The 22,728-nt window shown below is 37.2% G+C and overlaps 1 protein-coding gene across 6 annotated transcripts in view; it reads right to left on the reverse strand.

Moving 5' to 3' along the window:
* The window catches only part of LOC149535172 (Sept9 (DUF616)), a 39,405-nt gene that overhangs the window by 4,971 nt on the left and 11,706 nt on the right, over positions 1 to 22,728 (reverse strand). For 3 of the 6 annotated variants that reach the window (XM_089803026.1, XM_089803028.1, XM_089803027.1), the window contains 3 exons: positions 9,261 to 9,676; positions 2,510 to 2,694; positions 1,749 to 2,402 (listed from right to left, as the gene is read on the reverse strand). In XM_089803026.1, the coding sequence (XP_089659152.1) occupies positions 2,050 to 2,402; positions 2,510 to 2,694; positions 9,261 to 9,676 (954 nt within the window). In that variant the 3' untranslated portion in view covers positions 1,749 to 2,049. Of the gene's footprint in view, positions 1 to 1,748; positions 2,403 to 2,509; positions 2,695 to 9,260; positions 9,677 to 22,728 lie in introns of those variants that run through there. The other 3 variants (XM_089803031.1, XM_089803030.1, XM_089803029.1) reach the window with 3 other exon arrangements.

The raw sequence follows: 22,728 nt of genomic DNA on the forward strand, positions 1-22,728 counted from the left end.
GATTAAACCCACTCTACTTGCAACCCCATTTGCAAAAACTTCACCAAGTGTTGTGCCTTATGAACCATTCCTTAGAAAGCCCCTTAAGCTCATAAGATACAACACTTGGTGAGAGTTTTACAAATGGGGTTGCAAGTAAAGTGGGTTTAACCATGTAGGAAACTCTATAGTTAAGCATGCTTGAGCTAGAGTAGTATTGGGATAGGTGACCTCCCGGGAAGTCTGATGCTTCACCTCTATGAGCATCACCTAGATCCAATGGGTGCTAAGTGTTCCATTTATTCTCATGAGAGATAGATTCGTGTGTAAATCACTATTCATGATACATGGGTCAATGAGTTTGACTCAAAAACTACACAGTTAAATCCTAATAACAATTTCACAATAAAAACATATCATGATATTGCTATCAAGATTTAACTGTGTAATTTTTTAGTCAAACTCATTGACCCATGTTTCATGAGTAGTGATTCAACATGAATCCATATCTCATGAGAATAAATGAAACACTTAGCACTCATTGGATCTAGGTGATGCTCATAGGGTGAAGCACTGGGACTTCCCGGGAGGTCACCCATCCTAGTACTACTCCAGCCTAAGTGCGCTTAACTACTAAGTTTCCTCCATGGTTAAACCCAAAGCTTGCAACCCCATTTGCAAAACCTTCACCAAGTGTTGTGCCTTATGAACCATTCATTAGAAAGCCCCTTAAGCTCATCAATTGATAAGTAGGAGATAATTTCCACAACAAGTCAAATTGTGATATTCCTGTCAGGATTTAACTGTGTAATTTTTGAGTCGAACTCATTGACCCATGTTTCATGAGTAGTGATTCAACATGAATCCGTATCTCATGAGAATAAATGGAACACTTAGCACTCATTGGATCTAGGTGATGCTCAGGCTGGAGTAGTATTGGGATGGGTGACCTCCCAGGAAGTCCCAGTGCTTCACCCCTGTGAGCATCACCTAGATCCAATGAGTGCTAAGTGTTCCACTTATTCTCATGAGATATGGATTCATGTTGAATCACTACTCATGAAACATGGATCAATGAGTTTGACTCAAAAATTACACAGTTAAATCCCGATAGCAATATCACAATTTGACTTGTTGTGGAAATTATCTCCTACTTATCAATTGATGAGTTTAAGGGGCTTTCTAATGAATGGTTCATAAGGCACAACACTTGGTGAAGGTTTTGCAAATGGGGTTGCAAGCTTTGGGTTTAACCATGGAGGAAACTCCGTAATTCAGCGCGCTCAGGCTGGAGTAGTACTGGGATGGGTGACCTCCGGAGAAGTCCCAGTGCTTCACCCCTGTGAGCATCACCTAGATCCAATGAGTGCTAAGTGTTCCATTTATTCTCATGAGATATGGATTCATGTTGAATCACTACTCATGAAACATGGGTCAATGAGTTTGACTCAAAAATTACACAGTTAAATCCTGATAGCAATATCACAATTTGACTTGCTATGGAAATTATCTCCTACTTATCAAAAACATATCAATTAATAATCCTCAAGCTAACCACCAAAGTTACCACAGATGATATTTGTAAACTGTATTTAGCATTGGTGGACAATTAAAATCGAAGTGCCATTTTGTATATTTTCCTTTTTCCCTATATAACTTTCGAGTCAAAAATCTTGTAACAGATGCAAAAATTAAATATTGTATTTTTTTTATTAGATAAACACATTGAATCGAAAGCTTTGGATGTTACATAATGATCTTCTTTCAAGTTTTTCTCCAAACTGTAATTTTATTCATTTACTTTCAAAAAACAGCTTTACAATATCTCAACTAAATTCTCATACACAACACTTCTTCTATTGTGGATGGATTTGGAGGAATTAAAATTGAATGAATTAATCATACAACCATTTGGCCCTGGTTGAGAATTCTCAACCCTTGACACCTCAACCCTTGATACCTCAACCTTGGTAGAATACAAATGGAGCAAAGAACTAGATTTCATCACTTAGATGAAGAGACAAAAATGCAACGCCAATAATACATGCAGTCTTTGTTACATGTGAAATGTCAAACTGTTGGAATCTGTACAGAATCTAAATTAGCAGGATATGGTGTCCAAAGACCTAAGCCTCCTCTGCTTTCTTTCATTGTGCTACCATTGCCTTCAAATTCATCCGTTGACTTTACCCATTCAATTTTAGAAGAATGTTCACGAGTATGCTTGTGCAAGATGAACAATGCGTTGTATTCACAATTGGGGAACATAAAAAACTTGAAAGCCCCCTTCAACCTATACACAACATAGCCAAAACTCAGCTGATCCCTAGGTGTGAAAAGGTTGACTTCATTGAACCATAAGCAACAAAATAAGTTGGTAAGAGGTGTGTGCTCCCGGATTATGACTGCACCCTCTGGAACATCTGCGAAGTATATTGGTATCTCACTTATCCCAACTCGACAGCCAGAAAGATGAAAAACAATAATCTTCCGTATAATAAACTAATTAAATTGCAAAACAAATACTTACCACTTGGTGTAGGTTTCTTCTTATTCCAAGACTCCATTCCTTCGTAGCGGTATATTTTCATGTGCAAATCTATCAACGGTCTAGCATACCGCTTCCTTCGTTTATTAGCATCTGCCTCTTGATAAATGCTCTGATGATGCTTATGACGAGCAATTGCAAATTTATGCCCCCCTCTCCATAGATACCTGCAAAGAAAACACACTCAAAATGTTTGAAGAATGAAATATTTCTCAAGTTGATTTACCAACCAGAAAAAAAATTAAATGGAAAGAATACTTATGTGCTCAGAGAAACAAAGGGAGTTCTTTATAAAAGATAAATCACGTATTCCACTCAGAGAAATGCCCAACTCAAACATTTGATAAATTTATAAAGATTCAGCAACCAATTTAAGCTTGTTGATTAAGAAAACAGCACAATGATTGAAATGATTCAACGACCAGCTCAAGTCATCAAGTGACATAAACTTGGTGTCTGAGCATTAAACAAATGTAAGGGTGATTGGTTTGCCAGTTGACTTCCAACATCATTTTGAGTGAAAACATTCAACCATGTATATGCACAAAAAGCTTGTGATGCATATAACAATCTCCAATTCCAGAGCAGTAACACTGCACCATCCAAACTGCAAAGGCAAATCACAAGAAGGCCATAAGATAGATTGATATCTTTTTATGTAGGTAGCCCAATGATCAATCGACAGTATTTGTTAACTTGTTAAGTGTTTCTAATTTAAAGGAAGCCGTTCCCAATGATTAAAGCACGCCAGGTATAAAGAATCCACAAAAAAGGTTTGGCAATTCAATTGCTAGACAGCATACCAGTAACCAGACACAATAATACCAAGTTTTTAAAATATGGCTGATTCATTTTTAAAATTTTAACCACTGGAAAGCTTGAAGTTAGCAATAAAGATGTATACATCTATAAAAGACGGAATATATTTGGCTACCAGAATAACTAAAAGATTGTAGGCATTATGATTTTGGCAGCCATGATATCTTGATAACACTTGTAAGTTGCATGTTGTTGAAATTTGTAGCTGCGATAGAGATCTTTATCTCTGGAAATATGGATGTTATTACCGTTATTGTCACTTTCAGCTGCAAAAGGACACTTAAGTTTAATTTGTAATATTAAATGCAAATGACGTGTGTCATTCACATGCATTAAGTCATGAATTTTCGAAGAGTTATAATTAATTATAGGAGTTATGGGAATCTCAAGAAAGCTTCAGTTATAATGTGAAGAGTCTCTCCTATTGTTACATTTTCACATCAAGCAAACCATATTGTACACTTGAACTTTTATGATCAATAAAATGATATTTTTGTTGTGTTGCTGGGTTTTTCCCTTCATTCTAGAAGGGTTTTCCCAGGATATTTCTGGTGTCTAATGTTTCAATTTTGACTCCTTCTCGTTGTTTATCTTCTTTGATTTCTAGCTATGAGATTCAACATGGTATCAGAGCCAGATGGTTCTGTGTCTTCCATCTAAGACTCTTGGGCGGATGTGTGCAAATGATGCCCAGTTTGATTAAGGGAATTTTATTTTTGTTATCATTCATTTCTAAGTGATGCCTCACTATGACTTCTTAAGTATTTTGTCTTATGCAGTTTCCTCTTCGATTGGGTGATGTCATCGCTTGTATTCAAATTTATTTGTTATTGTGTTTTATTCGTTGCTTTTCCTCTTTGCAGTCCAAGCGTTACTTATATTGGGGTAACTTTTGCTCATTTCTTGTCTTGGTTCGACCTTTATTGTCCTTAGTATCTTTTGATTGCATGGGTTTCAGTTTTAGATTATTTGAGAATTTTCGCTTCCAAGCATATCTCGATGACTGTAGAGATTCACTTTCCTTCACATCTTTCTGTAATAGTTTGTCGTGTTGTGTGTGGTGTTTCTTCAATATAAATTCCCTCTCATAAGTTTGAAGCATTATGCGAGTCTTTGCTATGCGTAATTAAAGTGCTCGGGCCAATTTCTTAATAGATGTGCCAATTGCATATGTGTAATGTCTTATATCCTTCTGTCTTCCTCTTCATATTGCTACCCTTGTTGAGATTTTTTGTCTCCTGTGCCATTCGAGCTCTTTCACATGGTGTTTAGATTTTTTGTCTCCTGTGCCATTCGAGCCCTTTCACATGGTGTTTTTATCATCAACATGAGAGGCAATTTTTTTCAGGCCTTTCAACCCTTACCATTACACTATGGTTGCTCTTTCTCTAGCACGATGAGGGGCTATCGTGCGAGTCTCAATCTGCAGTATCCACTGAAGACACCATTTCAGAGGTGCTAGGAAATCCACACGACACTGAAGAGAACTCAACAATCATTTGAGAGGTGTCAACCACTATAGTCCTGAAGGGCATGTCCTTATAACGACAAGGAGAGGCTTGTGTGAAAGGAGTTTTAGCAGGGTGGAGTTTTTGTACAACTCATGGAATGAGGGAGTTGGAGAAAATTCAAGGGTAATCGAGTTTTGTGCGACCCGACTTCATGATTGACTAAACAGTAATAAGGGAGTAAGTCTTTGAAATTAAAGCACTAGCATTATCGGGAACATGCTTATTCATATTTGTGTCTGCAAGTGTTGTTCATGCCAAGATAGGGGACGTTGACAGTTTTCCCTTGCCAGTTGTATCATAAAGATGGCTAATACTCTACACTCTACACTCGTGTGTTCAAAAATGAAAGAATCTTGTCAGCTTGTGTTTGCATGGGTATATCTTGTAATTGACATCTCCTAATCGCTTCTTCTCAGGTTGTGTTTGCATGGGTATATCTTGTAATTGACATCTCCTAATCGCTTCTTCTACACGGTTTTATCATTTCGTGAATTACCTGCCACCAGAAAGTCAATGACAGAGCATACGTCACTGTTGTTGCCATGATGTATTATTCTTCAATTACAACTGTCTGAGGCACATAGACACTGGTTTGAGCAGAGTACATGGTCTCTTGGTTTTATTGGGCAGTCATTTTCTTGGAAGATATTCTCTGGGTAATTCTGTTGAGCACTCATTGCTGTCATATGATCACAAGCCAAAGCTTGAATTTGATGACCATGATAGTATGTTTGATCTTTGACACTCACAAGGACATTCTCTGGCTTCTCGGATAGGAGTTGTAGTTGTGTTGGATTGCACTAAGGGTTGTGATGGAGCCCAAATTATTTGCAAAATTTTGGGGTTTCCATTTGTGAAACAATGCTGGAAATTCATGATATAACTATTGATGTCAAAGTTAAGAACACGTGGTGTATAGAAGGTATACATCAATAGGGAAACAAATAATTAGGATGGTTGATTATATGTCAGTGAAGATGACCACGAATAATGAGGAATGACCTGGAAAATATTAAGAAGTAAATGCATTGAAAATTCACCGTATTACATGGAGACTTTGCAACAGATCTGAAACTGGAATTGTAGCAATATAGTAGTCCAAGCCTCACAGTAGCATCTTGCATCAGAAATACATAGACGATCAATGATAATCAACAGTTTGTTTAAAGATTTAATATGGAGACATCATCATTTGAAGAAATGAAACATGATTTAAGCCTTCTATCTCTGCAGTGGTGTACGTGGAAAGCACAACAGGCTAATGGAAATCCATTAGAAACTAATTAATAAATCATCACCAGCAATCACAGATTGTGATAAAGTATGAAGAGGGCAGGAGGACAGGATGATCACGTTATCCGGTAAAGATATCGCACAAATAAACCAAGAAAATGCACAAGTGTGGAGTTGAACTGCCCAATTTTACAGTGTATTCTTCAGATCGTCTCTTTAGCATTAAAATTCTCATGGTCATGAGGATAGTGCGTGTGAAAGAAATAAAGGATGGAAACTTCATGTGATGATCTCAGTCGTTGGATGCTACATAAGGAGACACATTAGGATTGAACGTTTCTCTTACATGGTGATTTACGAACTCATATGGAGATGTGCCAGATTTAAAAGGCGTAGCATTTGCAGAGGGCCCAGGAGCCGTAGATTTGGAAAAAGATACAACTTCTATTCATTATAACGGCGCCAATTTGAACTTCCGCACCAAGTATCGACAGTGAAAGAAAAAGTCAGCGCATTCCATATTGATCATTCATGGAAGTAAAATTTCATTGCGATAAGGGGAATGATGTCTCTAATCGGGGGAAAGAAAAATGCTCGAACAAATGGCACCGTCGATCTCAGCCAGGAGAAATATTTATTTTAAACTTTATCAAATGCTATAAACTATCAGCGAAACATAATCATGATTAACATATAATAAGAATATAAAGAAAGTCATTTAAAATGCAAAGAGGTGCGATTTGGATTAAATGAGGCAAGATATAAATTATGACTTTTCAAATGAAAAGTCATAACTTTAGAATAAGGAGATATAAATAATAAGATAAAAATTGTAACAAGATTCAATATTTGAACATATTATACACTCTGAGAAGTATTTTATATTTATTTTATTGTACAGAGGGATAAAGACTTTATTACGACTTTGTAATATAAATTCTATCATTTTATTTTAATAATAAAATAAAATGTTCTTTGTTTATTATTAAAGGCATGGAGATTTAAACTGTAGGCGAATCGTCCTTTATAATTATTTTATGAAATTCTATATACAATTTGAATGTCAGATAAGTGGACATGGCCATTTAGCATTTTGAATTTGATCATTACAGATTTTGTGAAATATTAAATCATTTCCGTATTTGTATCCAATTTGTCTCCCTACCAAAGGAGTTAAAGTTCAATTTGGACTAATTTAAGATTGTGTAATATTTGGTCTATCGCATCTTGATGTTTTAATTGTTAGCAGTATAAGTACATAAGAACTATATAAAGTTGTATGTGAAAATTCAATGAAGTTGACTCTATTGCTCGGATGAGCAGAGTCACTAGTCTTTTTATTATTGAAGTCAAAAAATCTATAATTTCCTTCTTGCAAGCATCAAACTAATTATTATTCAATTTAACAGTACATTCAACCATTATCCAGTATTCAAGTTCATTTTGATTGAGTTCAAGGACCTTGCCAGCTGAAGAACTCCAAAGCTTAAATTTGCTATAGAAAAGCCTTGAATCAGACAGTTAGCATTTGGGGTGAAGGTTTACCCACTTGGGTGTGGCAGAGCTTGAAGTGCGGGGGAATCGAGAAGTATTCCCATTCCTTGGCTAGAACTGATTACGGAATCCTATCGGAGAAATGGCAGGCTCTTGGATTTCCAATCTGCGGTTTTGGGAACCAACAGGTTGAATATGTGGAAATCCCAAGGATTGGGGAGATAAGTGTTTTTGTTGTTGTTTGATTTACCATTACTTAGGATAAGTTGATTTTATTTATCTTTCTTGGTTGCAGGATACATTGATATTTAGAGGGAGATTTTAGCTTCAGAGGGAGGCTTCTTGATTAAGAGGGAGTATTTATGGAATCCTTGCCCTTATTAAACATGCTACTAATGCTTGTAATTTTGAGAATCGTGTTGGAAAAGAGTTTGAACTATGATTTTATGCATATGAAATTCTCTTATTTTGGAAACAAGCTAGATATGGTTAAATTTGAGACTTAAATGGAATTAAGTCCTGTTTTTTTTGTTCTTGTGTGGATGAGATTGTAAGATCCACTATGATAACTCTTTCACTATGCGATAGTGAACATTATGTTGAGAGAGTCCATGATGTCATCACGTTGAGAGATTCCATGATGGGAGCTTGATGTCATGTTGAGAGATTCTATGACAGTTCACGTTGAGAGATTCCGCAATTAACGGCTTAGTTGCGAGTCTTACAAATCTCTCATGTTGAGTGATTCCATGATTATTAACAACGAGTATTTGTTACAAGTTTTCATGTTGAGTGATTCCATGAATTTGATAGGACCTATGTGATGAGATTTTATCATTGACATTTTGATTGCAGTCTTGTATGATTATTCACCTAAAGATCTCTCTCTGGCTAAGAGGTAGTGTTGAAGATTGTAGCTGCGATAGAGATCTTTATCTCTAAAAATATGGACGTTATTACCGTTAATGTCACCTTCAGCAGAAAAAGGACACTTATGTTTAATTTGTAATATTAAATGTAAATGACATGTGCCATTCACATGCATTAAGGCATGAATTTTAAAAGACTTATAATTAATTATAGGAGTTATGGGAATCTCAAGAGAGCTTCAGTTATAATGTGAAAACTCAAGAGTCTCTCCTATTGTTATATATTCACATCAAGCAAAGCATATTGTACACTTGGACTTTTATGATCAATAAAATGATATTTTTGTTGTGTGGCTGGGTTTTTCCCTTCATTCTAGAAGGGTTTTCCCAGGATATTTCTGGTGTCTAATGTTTCAATTTTGACGACTCCTTGTTGTTTATCTTCTTTGATTTCTGGCTAAGAGATTCAACACATGTAATGCTCCTAAGAATAAATAGATATAATTATAATTAAAATATACTAGGATATATTAGTTACTACATCACCTTAAAGCTATAGAAAATATTTAAGTTTTTGGTGTGGCAAGTGGCTTGATAGACGTACACATATAAGCTCCTATGGTAAAAACAGTGCTAATAGAGGAACAGATGATCAAAAGATGAAAGGATAATTAGATGGTATCTAAACAACCTTGAGATCATTATCAGAGAAGATTGAACAATTAAAGTAATCCTTTTGTTTCAAAACCCAAATGAGCAAATAAAAAAGCTGAATTCAACCAAATAAAAATGTCCAAGGTTGCTTACCTTTCAAGAATAAGCAAAGGGTCAACAATAAGCTCCATCTTGCCATCAATCCAAATGCTGTACTGTGCTTCTGGAAACAGCCTGTGAGTTAATATTTTGGGGACCTTTCCATTCCTTCTTGGTTCATCATAAGGTGGATTCCGAAGCAACACAAGGTGCCAAAGACCAACCCATTTTCCTTTGTTGCTATCCTCTGTGACATTCTCTTTCTGCCTTATATAATTAAGGGACTTTTCATCAACCACCATTAGAAAGCAGAAAAGATTTCGGGAGCGAGCACTTATGTTTGAAGGCTGATGGGGTGTATCATAACCATCAAAGATACCAGAAGCAACAACAAACTTGCATTTCTTGACATATTCCCTGTCCACTGAGTCCATCTCTGCACCACCATTTTTGATAAAACCACAGTGTACCTGACACAAGAATAAACAATGCATTGGAGGAGAAAAATAACAATTATCTGTCATTCAATAAGGACATTCTTTGTTCTCCTTCACAAAGTAACTCAAAAAGATGGCAAACAATCCTCACGAGATTTTTTGATTCTTTATTTGATGGAGTTAATCCATTGTAAATGCAGAATATGAAGCACATCCTCTATAGAGCCTCGTTTGGATGCAATGTTCAAATAAAAAGGATCAATTCATCTAGGTTCTTGAGAATGAGAAAGACTACTTTACTAAACAAAAATTAAAAAATAATTTACTTGTATTTTTAAATGGAAACAAATGAATAACGTAAATATTGCCATCTTTGCCTTTATATAGTGCTAAGTGGATTACAACATTATAAGGAAGCATACACATAAAGTAGAAGTTGACATTTATAATTTAACTAAGCTGCCAAGTGGGGGGGGTGACATAGTCAAGGAGCTGTGTTTTCGACTTCCCAGTCAACTTTAAGGAGTTCACTTAATACAAATTGTAATTTGTATTAATAGTTTGCGTCCTTATTCTCACTTGCACATTGTTGATGATACTGCTTTGATGGGTATGTCCAGAATCAATGAGGTTGTTAATTTTAGGAAAACTTTGGACACGTATTTGGCTGCCTCGGGACAAAGATTAATGAGGCTAAGTCTTCTATTTATTTCTTTATTTCTTTAATATTCTTTAGCTTATTTGGAGCAGGATTGCTCGGATTTGCAAATTTCAAATCGAGTCTCTTCCTCTAGTTTATCTTGGGATTCCACTTGGTGTGGAATCTCAACGCAAAGTGTTTTGGAAAGAGATCCTAGATAAGTTCCACAAGATGGTTATATCTGGATATGGACCCCGAGCCAAAACATCTGTTTCTTTAAGGATATAGACTTGTTCTTAATACATTGTCTTTCAAACATCATTTATTTACATAATTTTGTTAAACAGAAACTAATAATATTGTGAATGTGGTTAGATCTGGATGTTCTCTAGACCTGACATTATGTATTGTGATGCTTCTGCTTTGGGAAGATTCTTTTCATAATATTTCATTTTTAAATAATAATTACTTTTTAAGGTTCAAATTGGAAATTGTCACATGATGAAAGAAATGCTAGCAATGGCAACCAGCACTCACTTATGACTCCTTTACTACTTTCTTTTTTCTCAGTTTGCTAAAGAATCAGAACCAACATACTTGCCTTGTGAAGAATACTTTCTTTACCTTGTATTAAAAGTTTACATGGTTTTAATTTATTGCTATTCTTATATGACAGACGGAAGTTTCAACAGTGATTTGTGATCGCAAGCTAAGTCACAAGGTTCGAATTCAAATTTGAGTTCGTCGATCATAAAATTCGAATGAAATCCGGCAAGGGTAAAAGTTCGGAAAAAATTCGACATTAAAATTTAGTTATATATATTTATATATTTTTAAATATTACTAATATATCCACAAAATTGTTAAAATAGTTGAACATTGTTAAATAGTTTAACTAAATAACTCAATATCAGTTTAAAATTAAATAATATTAAATTAAATTACAGTGTTATGTTAAAATTCATAAAATTCGGATGACATTCGGAAAGAGTTAAAATTCGCTGAAATTTGAATCAAAAGGATGAAATTCGGCAAATCCTGTGACTTAGATCGCAAGCAACTAGGAAAGCTGATTGACATTAGCACACAATTGGGTACTGTAAAGCGTGTAGTTTACATGGAAGATGAGGGCACTACGTTTGAGCCTTCTTTATCTGGAGAAGTAGCAGCAGGACAGTATTATCCATGGCCAAAGTTGAGAGACTTGGTCAGGAAAGGCCTGCATGCCAGTAGCTGCTGATGTTGCTGTTATTATGTACACAAGTGGTAGCACAGGCTTGCCCAAGGTAGGTATATATTAAAAGGGATATGGTCAGAGTTCTGGAAAACTTTTGTTTTTAGCAAGACCATGGATGATGAAGTATGGATATGTTTTTGCGAATATTTTGTTTTATGATGTGCAATTTTGTGATTAGAGACAAGAAATGAATCTATATTAGATGAATGAATATAAGATAACACATTATATTTTGAAACGAAATAAATGCTGATATAGTAATAGAACTGCCTGGAAAGGCATATAATTTACTTGATTTCAAACCCCTTCTTTTTGAAGTCTCCATGCTATCAGGTCAAATGCATAATCATTGCAAGTAACACATACATATTGATCATTTGCCCTTGAATTTGCAGGTAACATACATTTGCAATTCCATATTTATAGGAATTCTGAGGTTTTGAGTTATTTTGTTCTTAGAGAAAAATCTCTATATGCATTGACCTCGTAGTTCTAATTATTCTAGGCAAGAAGAAACTTTGTAAATGTCGGTCCTATCCATTCCATGTGTGGCATTACAAAAAATGATTCTCTTGACCTTCATTAATCATAATTATTCCTTATTGTAGCATGTGTTTGAGGATCATTAGACGGTGTTTTACTATCAGTTGATACTCCTAGTGATTTGGAGTCCATCAATATCTAATAGACAACAACCTAAGTTGCTGTGACTTACATGTGTTCAAAGTAGAAGCAATTCATAACAATGATTCTTGTGGAAGAATTATTGTGAAAGTGAGCAGAGGTTGAATGGAAAGAAGATAATTGTGATATATACAGTGGAATAGAAAGTAGACAATATAAATGTATAGTATGTATTAAAATAAATTCTGCACACATGTAGGGTACATATATTTACAACTGGGCACAAAGAGCTGTTAGTCGTAGGGAAAATCCTCTTGGCCAATGCTCAGAGCTGTCAGTTTGGCTTTTACCATTTTCAGACAGGAAAGGTTTTGTCAAGCATTGGAGGCCCCTTTTCTTGTATATGGTTGGAGAAATCCCTAGGTCAGTGGGACTGCATCGATTATATTTCATGGGTTGTGTCACTGCGGTAGCACACATGAGCTTGTCCATTACGGTGGCCACTTAGGAAATTCAATCTGGTTGTTGAGTTTCAGATTTGAACATACTCAGAAAAACAAAATAAAAACAAGTGCATGCATTTGAGGTCCGAGAGTCAACAGCTTGAAATCATAATTTATTCTATCTTAGATGAATTTTGGGAGAGTGCACAATTTCAAAGTCTACAGGCCAAAGGGATGCAGCTGGGCTCCCTTAACTTGAACTCTGAGGTGTATTCCAGGAGAAGCAACCAAGAGACAATAATCATCAGTTACAACTAAAAACAGGAGCTTTCATAAAATTGTCCTTATTGCTCATAGGAGGGACTTGCAGAAAAATCTTTGTGCTTTCTAAATATTTGAGAGTTGCAGATAAGAGATGACTTTACTATGTAGTTGGTTACACAATTTCGGAGATATGGGAACTTGAAATGTGAGCACACTTGTGCATGCCTCATTAGAAGAGTCGGGCCTTTGTGAATATTGTTTTTATATATATTGTTACTAAATCTACTTTGTGGAGTCAGTGGCACAAGCGTCATCCACCTTTGTTTTGGAAAATGCATCAAACAGTCTAGTAGTAAGAATCTGCTGGTTGGCCATTACTTTTCTACATAAACAGCCCAATAGTTAGGATCCAGTAGTTGGTCATTAATTTATCCATATGGGAATTGACTGATTTATTTCCCCAATCAATAATATCTGCATGGGAACAACAGGTGTTGCATAAGATGCCATCTGCATGGAAAGCTTATGTGTAAGCTTTGTTTGGTATGGCAGTTTTAATTATCTAGTAGGGACTATATAAACAATTGTTATTCATTGTACTAATACTCTCATTTAAGTGGATATCCAATTTGTGGTCTAGAATGTATTGTCATCCAAAAGGGGCCATCTGCCAGCCTTCTTTATAGATTTATACTTTGGACTCTGGACTCAAGAATATTCCAATATATATATATATATATATATGATCCAGGTACCAGGAGTGACTGGGGGAGAGCACACTCAATCAAATCTAAATCTATTACAGATGAAAGAAATATTACACAGTATAAAATGTTTAATGAACGAGAGAATTTTTTATGTAGAGAAGGTACTATGTAAGGACAAGAAATTGCAAGACTATATCATGCAAAAGTCTTGATTTAGGAGACTGGATGTCTATTTGCCATCAGTTTTCACGATTCTGTGAAGAATATTCATAGTATATCAATGTGCTGTAATAGACGAGGAAGGGATGTCTTGGCACTTAGAAGAAATGCAATCATTTGTCTTTAGTTGAATCGTAATTTTTATATTGTCATTTTCTGGAAACAATGCAGAACTGCATAGGACAGGGTTAATGTCATTGGAGTTGTGAGGCAAAAACAGAGATGGCTTAGGATGTCATATTATGCCATGTATTCTAGGAGACATTCCGAAGGTGATGGGAAAGATGAGATATTGTGTGTAAAGGACACTGTTGCAGCACAAATCAATAACAAACACAAGGTCCTATATTTGTTACCATCCCCTGAGAAGAAATGGCCCCCATTGTCGCAAGTTGCAGAAGATGTGGAAAGTTGTAGCTTGAACATTTGCGAACTATTTGCCTTTAGAAGATGCTTGACATACCTCTGTGTTCTGATGGGGGGGTGTCACCTTATTTCCGTTGTGTTTGACTCTTGTTTCAATCATTTGATCATGTTCTGTTGGAGTGCTGCAATCAAGATCAGTTTCTGCTAGTTGAAGTTCTTCTGCAACATTTAGCGTGTCCAACAAAAGTGAAGTATAGTTTTCTTAAAAAAGAAGAAAATAAAAATAGGTTGGAAGGTTCAATAGTTAAACTCGAAAGACTTGTCCCCAACTTTCTTAGTGATAATGAATGGGACCATACTGAGGAGAGTGGCAGATCATATTAGGAGGCCTTGCAAGTTTTTCCTTTTAGAAAGTGTGGAGTTTGATGCTGATCATGGTTTTGCTTGTATTTGGCATTAGAATTCTATAGACTGTTTTTCACCTGTACTGAATATGCTCAATGAATTTGGCAGCTTTGAAAACTTTCTTAAGAGTTGGAGTTGATGGAGTATGATGGTTTGCACAAATGGATGCCAAATGTTGGAAACGCAAGCTATCCAAAATATGGCTTTGTTGCTCTATAGTAGTCATTTTTAATGGATGAAAGACACTCATCTTAAGGGCGATTCAAGAGGATTTGGGCCATTCATATTGGGTGTTGCATGGCAGACTCTAGTTTTATCAACAAATTTCTCATCCTAGTCAGCAGTCTTGGTTCAATCCGTGTGTCACAACTCTGCATTAGCAGTGCTACACAGCTCAATTTGTCCTGGCTATTATGAGTGGCTGTGGCAGGTTTAATGGGAATAAGTGTCACTTTTCAATTAAATGCCCTGTTTCCCTCTTGTTACGGTTCTTTGTAAGGCTAGGTGTAGAAAGATATATGGTCGTTTCTTGAATGAGGAGATAATCTGATAAACACTATATTTGATCTCATAGATCATTTACAAAACTAAGCACGAAACAATCTTGCTGTTACAGTTCTAATTGTCTTTTCTCTATTTTTGTTCAACCTTTGTTTGCATATTTTTTAAAATATATAAATTATCTTCACTTTAAACCTGATTGAATCTCTTTGATTGGGCTGTCCACTAGGCTTTACACTTGGGCTCTTGATCTTTCCTATTTGGTGTTAGAATACTCTAGCTTCATGTCAATTGGAAGTTGCATTGGGTTGAATAACTTAATAAGCATCTCTGTTTGTATCTCCACTCACACGTGGTTTCAATATAGGAAGTTTGGGCTCCAATAGCAAACCCATCTGTTCCTTCATGTTCTCAAATGGGAGAGAAACATCAGCATCATGGACCCCACAGATGTTTCAGAAGATGATAGATGATTCTTTGCAAAGACAATGAGAAGAACTGAAAGAATGCCATGTCCATGAAAGAATGGGCATTGTTGATCAATTCATAACTTGTCAGAGGAGTCCAAAACTTTACCAATTTTCAACAACCATGTGGTGGTCATACACCAACAAGTCGATCTACACATTGCCATTTTTTAAGGATAGATTAATGCAAGTATCCTAGATAACTGTCTTTACTATCTTTTCTTGTATTCTACAAACTAATTTTCTGATCAAGAGAATCTCATTTTCTCTTCAAAAAGTGCCCCTTAATGAAAAACTTTCCTCTAGTAACCTGAAGGTGGGTAGTCAACTACATGGCCAAAGCAGTGTGCCTTGGTGGAAACAAGTTTGGAATAGTTTATCTTGGCCTAAACATTAAAAAATTTGGTTGGTTGCCCAAAGTAAGTGCCTCACTTGGCAGAATTTATGGAAGAGAGGCTTTTAGGGCCCCTCTAGATGTGCCCTTTGTGAGAGGAGTGAGGAGAGTGTATCTCATCTATTCTTTCAGTGTTGTTTGTAATGTCCCCTTTCTAGGCGGCAGGAGTAGAGTAGCAGGTTGGTCTATTACCTGAGTTCCCATAGGCCAACGGATTGAATAGGGAACTCACCAGGCAATTGAAAGGGTTTTGCAGGGGCTCTGGGAGCTAATTTTGGGCTCTGGAGCTTATGTTATTATTTAATAAAGAATTAACTAAATATTTCGTAATTGAATTTTTTTATAAATTATTGTCAGTGAATTTTATATTCACTTCATTAAATAAATAATGATAAGTGATGTTATAATCGCTTATAAAATTGCAACTCCCCTTCTTTCCTAGGTGCTAGTGTTGAGGATTTTAAAAATAAAAATAAAAGCCCAATTGTTAAAGCCAATAATTATTATTAAAATAGATTGAGTGATATAGCTATAGAGAAGAGTACCACTTTACTTAATTTCCCATGTGCATGGAGAGAAGAACAAGTTTGGGTGGCAAAGGCACAATCACAGGAGAAATTTGTGAATCGAAACTTCAGCTCAAAGCATTAAAAATGCTTGGGGTGGACATTATTGGTCATGGTGAATGGAAATAGCTTATTGGAAAATGCTGAAGCCTGAAACAGCATCGGTAGCAAATTTGGAGGCCCAAGAAAGACCAATTTTTGGGTCTGTGGATGGGGCGTAGCCCCGAACTTTTATAGCAGAAGTTCACACTACACATTCCTACCATTGACGGCAATTTTGGAAGCCGAAATTAGCATATCATTCACAAAAAAGTGTCCAGAAATAATCAATAACAGGTCAAGTGCCTTCTTGGAGTGGTTGTGTTGAAGCTACACTCATCCTCCAAAGCTCTGATGGCAAGATAGTTACATAAGTGCAGATCTGGAATAGTATAATTGGCGTGAGTTCACCTAGAAGCCCATTACTAGCTGCGTAACTTCAGGTTTGGACTTTCCAGTTTGGCACTGAACGGTGGTGATCGAATTGCAGTTCGGGCTGCAATATAAGGCAGAAGTCATCAGAGATTAACATTTAGGGAAGCCTACAGCCCTATATTAGTTGATTAAAAAGTCATAATTCTTAATCAAACAAAACGACAAGAAAGATAATTAATTTATTCCATACAGGCTCAAACATGACATACCAGGTGTTTGGAGCTTGCCTGATTGAGTCATTTATTTGAATGAATTTGCAGAATATGCTGATATAGGTGCTTCCAGGATGGATCAACACAACCAATGAGTTTTATTATTCCTTAAATGAATTACCAAAAACAATTTATGCATGTATGCTACAAATTTCTCAAAGTCTCCAGGCAAGGGTCTCAATTTTGACGGTTTTCCCCAATAAAATGCTCATACAGCCCTCCTACGCAATAATTCAAGCTAGAAACTTAGTGATCTGCAGTAGTTTTTAACTTTCTTATAACAATGAATTTTGTAGCGAACCCAACTGCTGAAACTCTTCAATTCATTTTCTATGATGTATTTGTTTCTCCCAAGGGGTATCGATGCAATAAAAGTTGATGTGGCTGCTGGTAATCATTTCCAAATGGCTCAAAATTAATGTACACACGCCTTCCTTGCTACAAACACTGTATAACCTTTTGATTGATCCTTGAATGACCAGAAAATAACCCCCTCGAGGCACCACAATGCTGGAATATGACAAAATATGACTGGGGCTACATCCAATTAGCGTGGATATGAGAGATTTCATTCCCAAATCCCTTTGTATAGGTTCAGATCTGAAATTTGTAGACTTGTATCCACAAAAGCTCATAAAAGATGATGTCTTCTGCACAGTGCTGCTTCTTTATCTTGTGGTGTTGAACCTTGGCCAATGGAAAGTGAGTATGATCCTTTAGACAGTCCAATCTTTGAAAATGAATCCTCTAAACAGTGTTATTCATATCTGCGTTTGTATAGTGGTTGTTCAATTTCTTTCTGTGTTTGTTTATTGCTAGATAATTTTGCCAGTGTCCTCTATCTGCTATCCAACTAAAAACCCAATCTAGATTAACTTGTGCACAAGTGATTTTCACATTTGATTGAATGCAATCATTACCCAACAGGCTGACAGGACTATGCTCTAATACCACTGAAAGATGCCAAACAATCCACATATAGAGCACTGATTAATCTCGCTGCCTCACTCTGATATAAACATCATATAGCCTCACAAGCTGACTCAGCTCATCACAATCCCACTTCGAAGCATAACCCACACTGTAAGGGACAAAGGTGAAGTAGACAACGTCATCACAATAGAATATCCAAACATAGATGTTGATCATCCCTATAAGGTTAGAAAGAATGCCCTCGTGCTCAAGAGTCCACCCAAACAGCCACCCTGTCATGCTGCCATACCTCAGACCAACACCTCGAAAGATATCAAGTATATCACCTACCCAGTGTTGTCCCATGGTAACTCCCCCATTCTCGGAATCTAGCCATAAGATAAACCTCTTTGGACTCCTACATTGCTGAATTACTGTAATGGGCAATGGAAACTCGAGGAATGCTAAAAGAACCTGACTAAGACAGTCATCAATCCAGCTGGAGTCAAGGCATGTGTAGTCTCCAATCAACGGGGATACAGCCACTCTATCGAAGGAGACATGAAGTACAACCAATGATGACCCACACATATCCTTTGCACCTGTCACAGGCAACTCCAATGTGGCTGGCCCACTTGGAGTATCGTCAAATGACTCACCCCCATCATCAAGGAAGTGCTCAACATCTAATGGAACTGAAGTAGCCAACCTATGCTCAGTCTCTTGAAGTGAGAGGTAGCTGTCCCCAATATGCTGAACTCGGAGTTTGGCTTGATGGGCCACTAACTTGGCATGTCTTGCTCTCTCCAGCCACCCCTCATTAAGCCTTTGTGACAGCTCTATGTCTGCTGCCCCAAAGTGTTGCAAATCAATTCTAAACGGGGATACAATCATATTCTCAGCTGCCCTGCCTTTAGACGCATGCATAAGTGCCTTAAGCGCAATGTGTTTACCCATATGAGTAAACTCTAGCTAGATCTTGTTGAAGTCTTGGGCATACCTCCCAAGAGACTTCAACCACTGGTACTCCAAGTACTATATCCAAACCTCCACCAATCTTAGCCACATAATAATCATTTTGTAAAGGAGTAATTATCCAAGGTAATAGATAACCGCAATATCCTCCTAGCACAACATGTCATGGAACCATCTGCAAGCCTCGCAATGAACCCCTCAAATCTCTCTACATTCAACCCTAGGTTGACCAAAGTGCTCTCATTCATGAAATATGAGTAGCTCCACTGAATATTAGGCACAATACCTAATGTTCCTTGACAATTCCTTCCATCATGAACCTGTCTTGGAACCATCTGCAAGCAAAGCAATGAACCACTCAAATCTCTCTACTTTCAACCCTAGGTTGACCACAGTGCTCTCATTAATGAAACCATGAGTAGCTCCACTGAGTATTGGGCATAATACCCAATGTTCCTTGACAATTCCTTCCATCATGAACGGTTGATAACTAGGAACACAAATATAGTAGCAATGGTACCGTTTCCAACCACACAAGCCTCAATGTCCTCATTATTATCACGCTCAAAATTTATAACTAGAACTTGCTCATCATCCACATCTGAAAGAACCTCGATAAGGTACACCCTGCCTTACCCAAGGCACCTATTTCCCAACACCCATGGCTCCTTACAAGTACTACACCTTCCTCCTCAACTCATTCCTAGACTCCTGATCTAACTTGGGAGGTGGGTGTGGTGTGCTCTTGGCCTGTGTAAGAGGCCTCTATGATGACTCCATACTCCTAGAGGGCTTACTATCTTATCAAGAAGATGGAAGTGATAATGTACCAAGTCTAAGTGTAGTCTCAATGGCCTCATTAAGGGTTCTAGGCCTAAATGCGTGGATCAACCCCTTAAGACTCTCCAACAACCCCTCTATAAAAACCATCATAACACATTTCTGAGGCATCTGAGGAACCATAACTGCCACCCTCTGAAACTCATTAATATAGGCTTCCACATGTCCCGTTTGTCTAATCAGTGCTAACTCCCTATAGTAGAGCTCTACATTCCTATCAAACCTAGCGATGAGTCGCTCAGTGAAGTCTGCATAGGAGTGAACAATGCCATGATCTTAGGTCATCAATCATAAGCAATGATGCAGGAGCATCTCGAGGTAGTTGGCTATCCTGCATGATTAAGGGATTTTAGATTTGGTATTTGATTTTTCTTGGAGGCTGACTTGTGGCTCTTTAAGTAGTTAATTAAGGGATATTTAATTTGTAGCTTACCAGGCCGACTCGTGGCTTAGTTGGGTATAAGTAAGGGGTCTTGTGGAGTCTTTAGGCATTATTCATTCAGAGGAGGAGTGAGTCTGGAGAGTAGCTGAAGAGCGAGTTCTTCCTAAGTCTATGGATAGAGCGCCGAATGTGAGGCAGTTTACAGCGGGATTGTGATTATTCATCCATCTTGGAGAAGAGGATGTGGTAGAGGAGCAAATCTTGAGAAGGGCTAGTAGCTGAGGCTTCGAAAACAAGGAGATTTCTTGGTGGGTTTGTGAGTACCAATTGGATCTTCCTTGAAGGTTTCTACCAGAGTGTGGATCTGGACTAGCTAGGGTTTGGATTGGATCTTGAGGGATCTTGCAAAACTATTACTTGCTTTGTATTTGGTCGTAACCGGGAAGGCCTTACAGCCTAGCACATTGCATGTAATCAGTTATTTTATGAATAAAGAGTTGTGATTTGGTATAAGATCTTGTGCTATTATTTATTCTTCCGTTGTGTGGTTATTTGTTGGGGGCTAGGACATCTCCTTTGGGTATTCTCCTGCCTTGCATGGCATCAAGCAACTCCCTCAAGATGTAAAACTGCAAACTAGATGGCCTCTCTCTCTAGCATAAGTCTGTGTGCTAGGTAAATGTCCAACTTGTGCACCCATACACATGCACTAATATTCCCATTGCCATCGAAAGGAGCCAAGGTGAGCTTGTCAGTAGCTCTGTTGAAATCTCCATTCTGTTGTGGCCTAGGTCCCCTGTCTCCTCTGAATCTCATACTATCACAGAGCTGGGTGCAATACTGTGGTAATGGAAATGCTTCTCTAACCTATGAGGGAAGAGCCCTCCACTCATTTATGGCTGCTAATAAAGCCTCCTGAAACCCAACTCCCTCTAAAGGATCTGCCTAAGCCTGCTACTCACCAGGAGGGAAATGTGGTAGTAGTGGTATGTGTACGATTTTGTTCCCGTCTAGAGAAGCCCAAGGCACTGTCATCTAATGATACGGATCTGTCACTCTTTAGGCTACTAACTGCTGATCCTAATCTACTCCTATGATGTCTACTGTCCTAACCTCTACGCTGCCCCAACTCCAACTAGTCTAATGTATCCTGTTCCTCCTGTATGAAATAAATTAGTTATTTCTTGTAATTTTGTTTGTTGTAATAAAGAAATCAGAATTTTGAATTATGACTTCCTAATCAACTAATATAGGGCTGTAGACTTCCTTAAATGTTAATCTCTGATGACTTCTGCCTTATATTGCAGCCCAACCTGCAATTTCTATCACCACCGTTCAGTGCCAAACTGGAAAGTCCAAACCTGATGGTATGCAGCTAGTAATGGGCTTCAAGGTGAACTAATGCCAACTATACTATTCCAAATCATCTTGCCATCAAAGCTTTAGAGGATGAGTGTACTTGAATACAAGCAGTCCAAGAAGGCACTTGAGTTGTTATTTATTAATTCTGGGCACATTTTTGTGAATGATTTACTAATTTCGGCTTCCAGAATTGCTGTCAATGGCCGGGATGTGTATTGCAAACTTCAGCTATAAAAGATGGGGGGTTACATCCCATCTAGAGACCCAAACATTGGTCATTCTTAGGCCTCCAATCTGCTACCAATGCTGTTGCAGGCTTCAGCATTTTCCAATAAGCTATTTCCATTCCCCATGACCAATAATGACCGGCCCAAGCAGTTTTAATTCTTCCAGCTGAAGGTTCAATCCACAAAATTCTCCTGTGACTGTGCCTTTGTCACCCAAACTTGCCCTTCTCTCCATGTGCACAGGAAATTAAATAAAATGGTATTCTTCTCTATAGTTCAATCGCCCATTTTAATTTAATAATAGTAAAAATCGGCTTTAATAACAATTGGGCTTTTATTGTTAACAGTTATTTTTAAAATCCCCAACATTAGCGCCTAAGAAAGGGGAGTTGCAACTTTATTTTATAGTTTATTAATTTTTACGTGATTATTACATCACTTATCATTATTTATTTAATGAAGTGGATATAATATTTTATTATAATAATTTATATTTTAAAGTGAATTTTATATCATTCACTTATTGTAATTATTTAATAAAGTTAATACAATATTCACTTACAATAATTTATTTAAAATTTCAATTAGGAAATATTTGATTATTTCCTTCTTAAATACTAACATAAGGTCCGGATCCCAAAATTGGCTCCCAAAGCCCCTGCTAAGCTCTATAAATTGCCTGGTGAGTTCCCTATGGCTACTCGCGTAATAGACCAACCTGCTACTCTGCTCCTGTCACCTAGAAAGAGGACATAACATTCTTACTCTGGAGAGATTTGGCACCTATGGCGGGAAGCACGGAATCATGCATGTGTTCATGTCACCTCTTTCGTAGCATTTTGAGAAAGCCTAGGCTACCCTCCAGCTA

Source organism: Cupressus sempervirens, chromosome 10 (assembly GCF_028749045.1).
Source record: "Cupressus sempervirens isolate cs-2001-9-10 chromosome 10, ASM2874904v1, whole genome shotgun sequence".
In the NCBI taxonomy this organism is placed as follows: domain Eukaryota; kingdom Viridiplantae; phylum Streptophyta; class Pinopsida; order Cupressales; family Cupressaceae; genus Cupressus; species Cupressus sempervirens.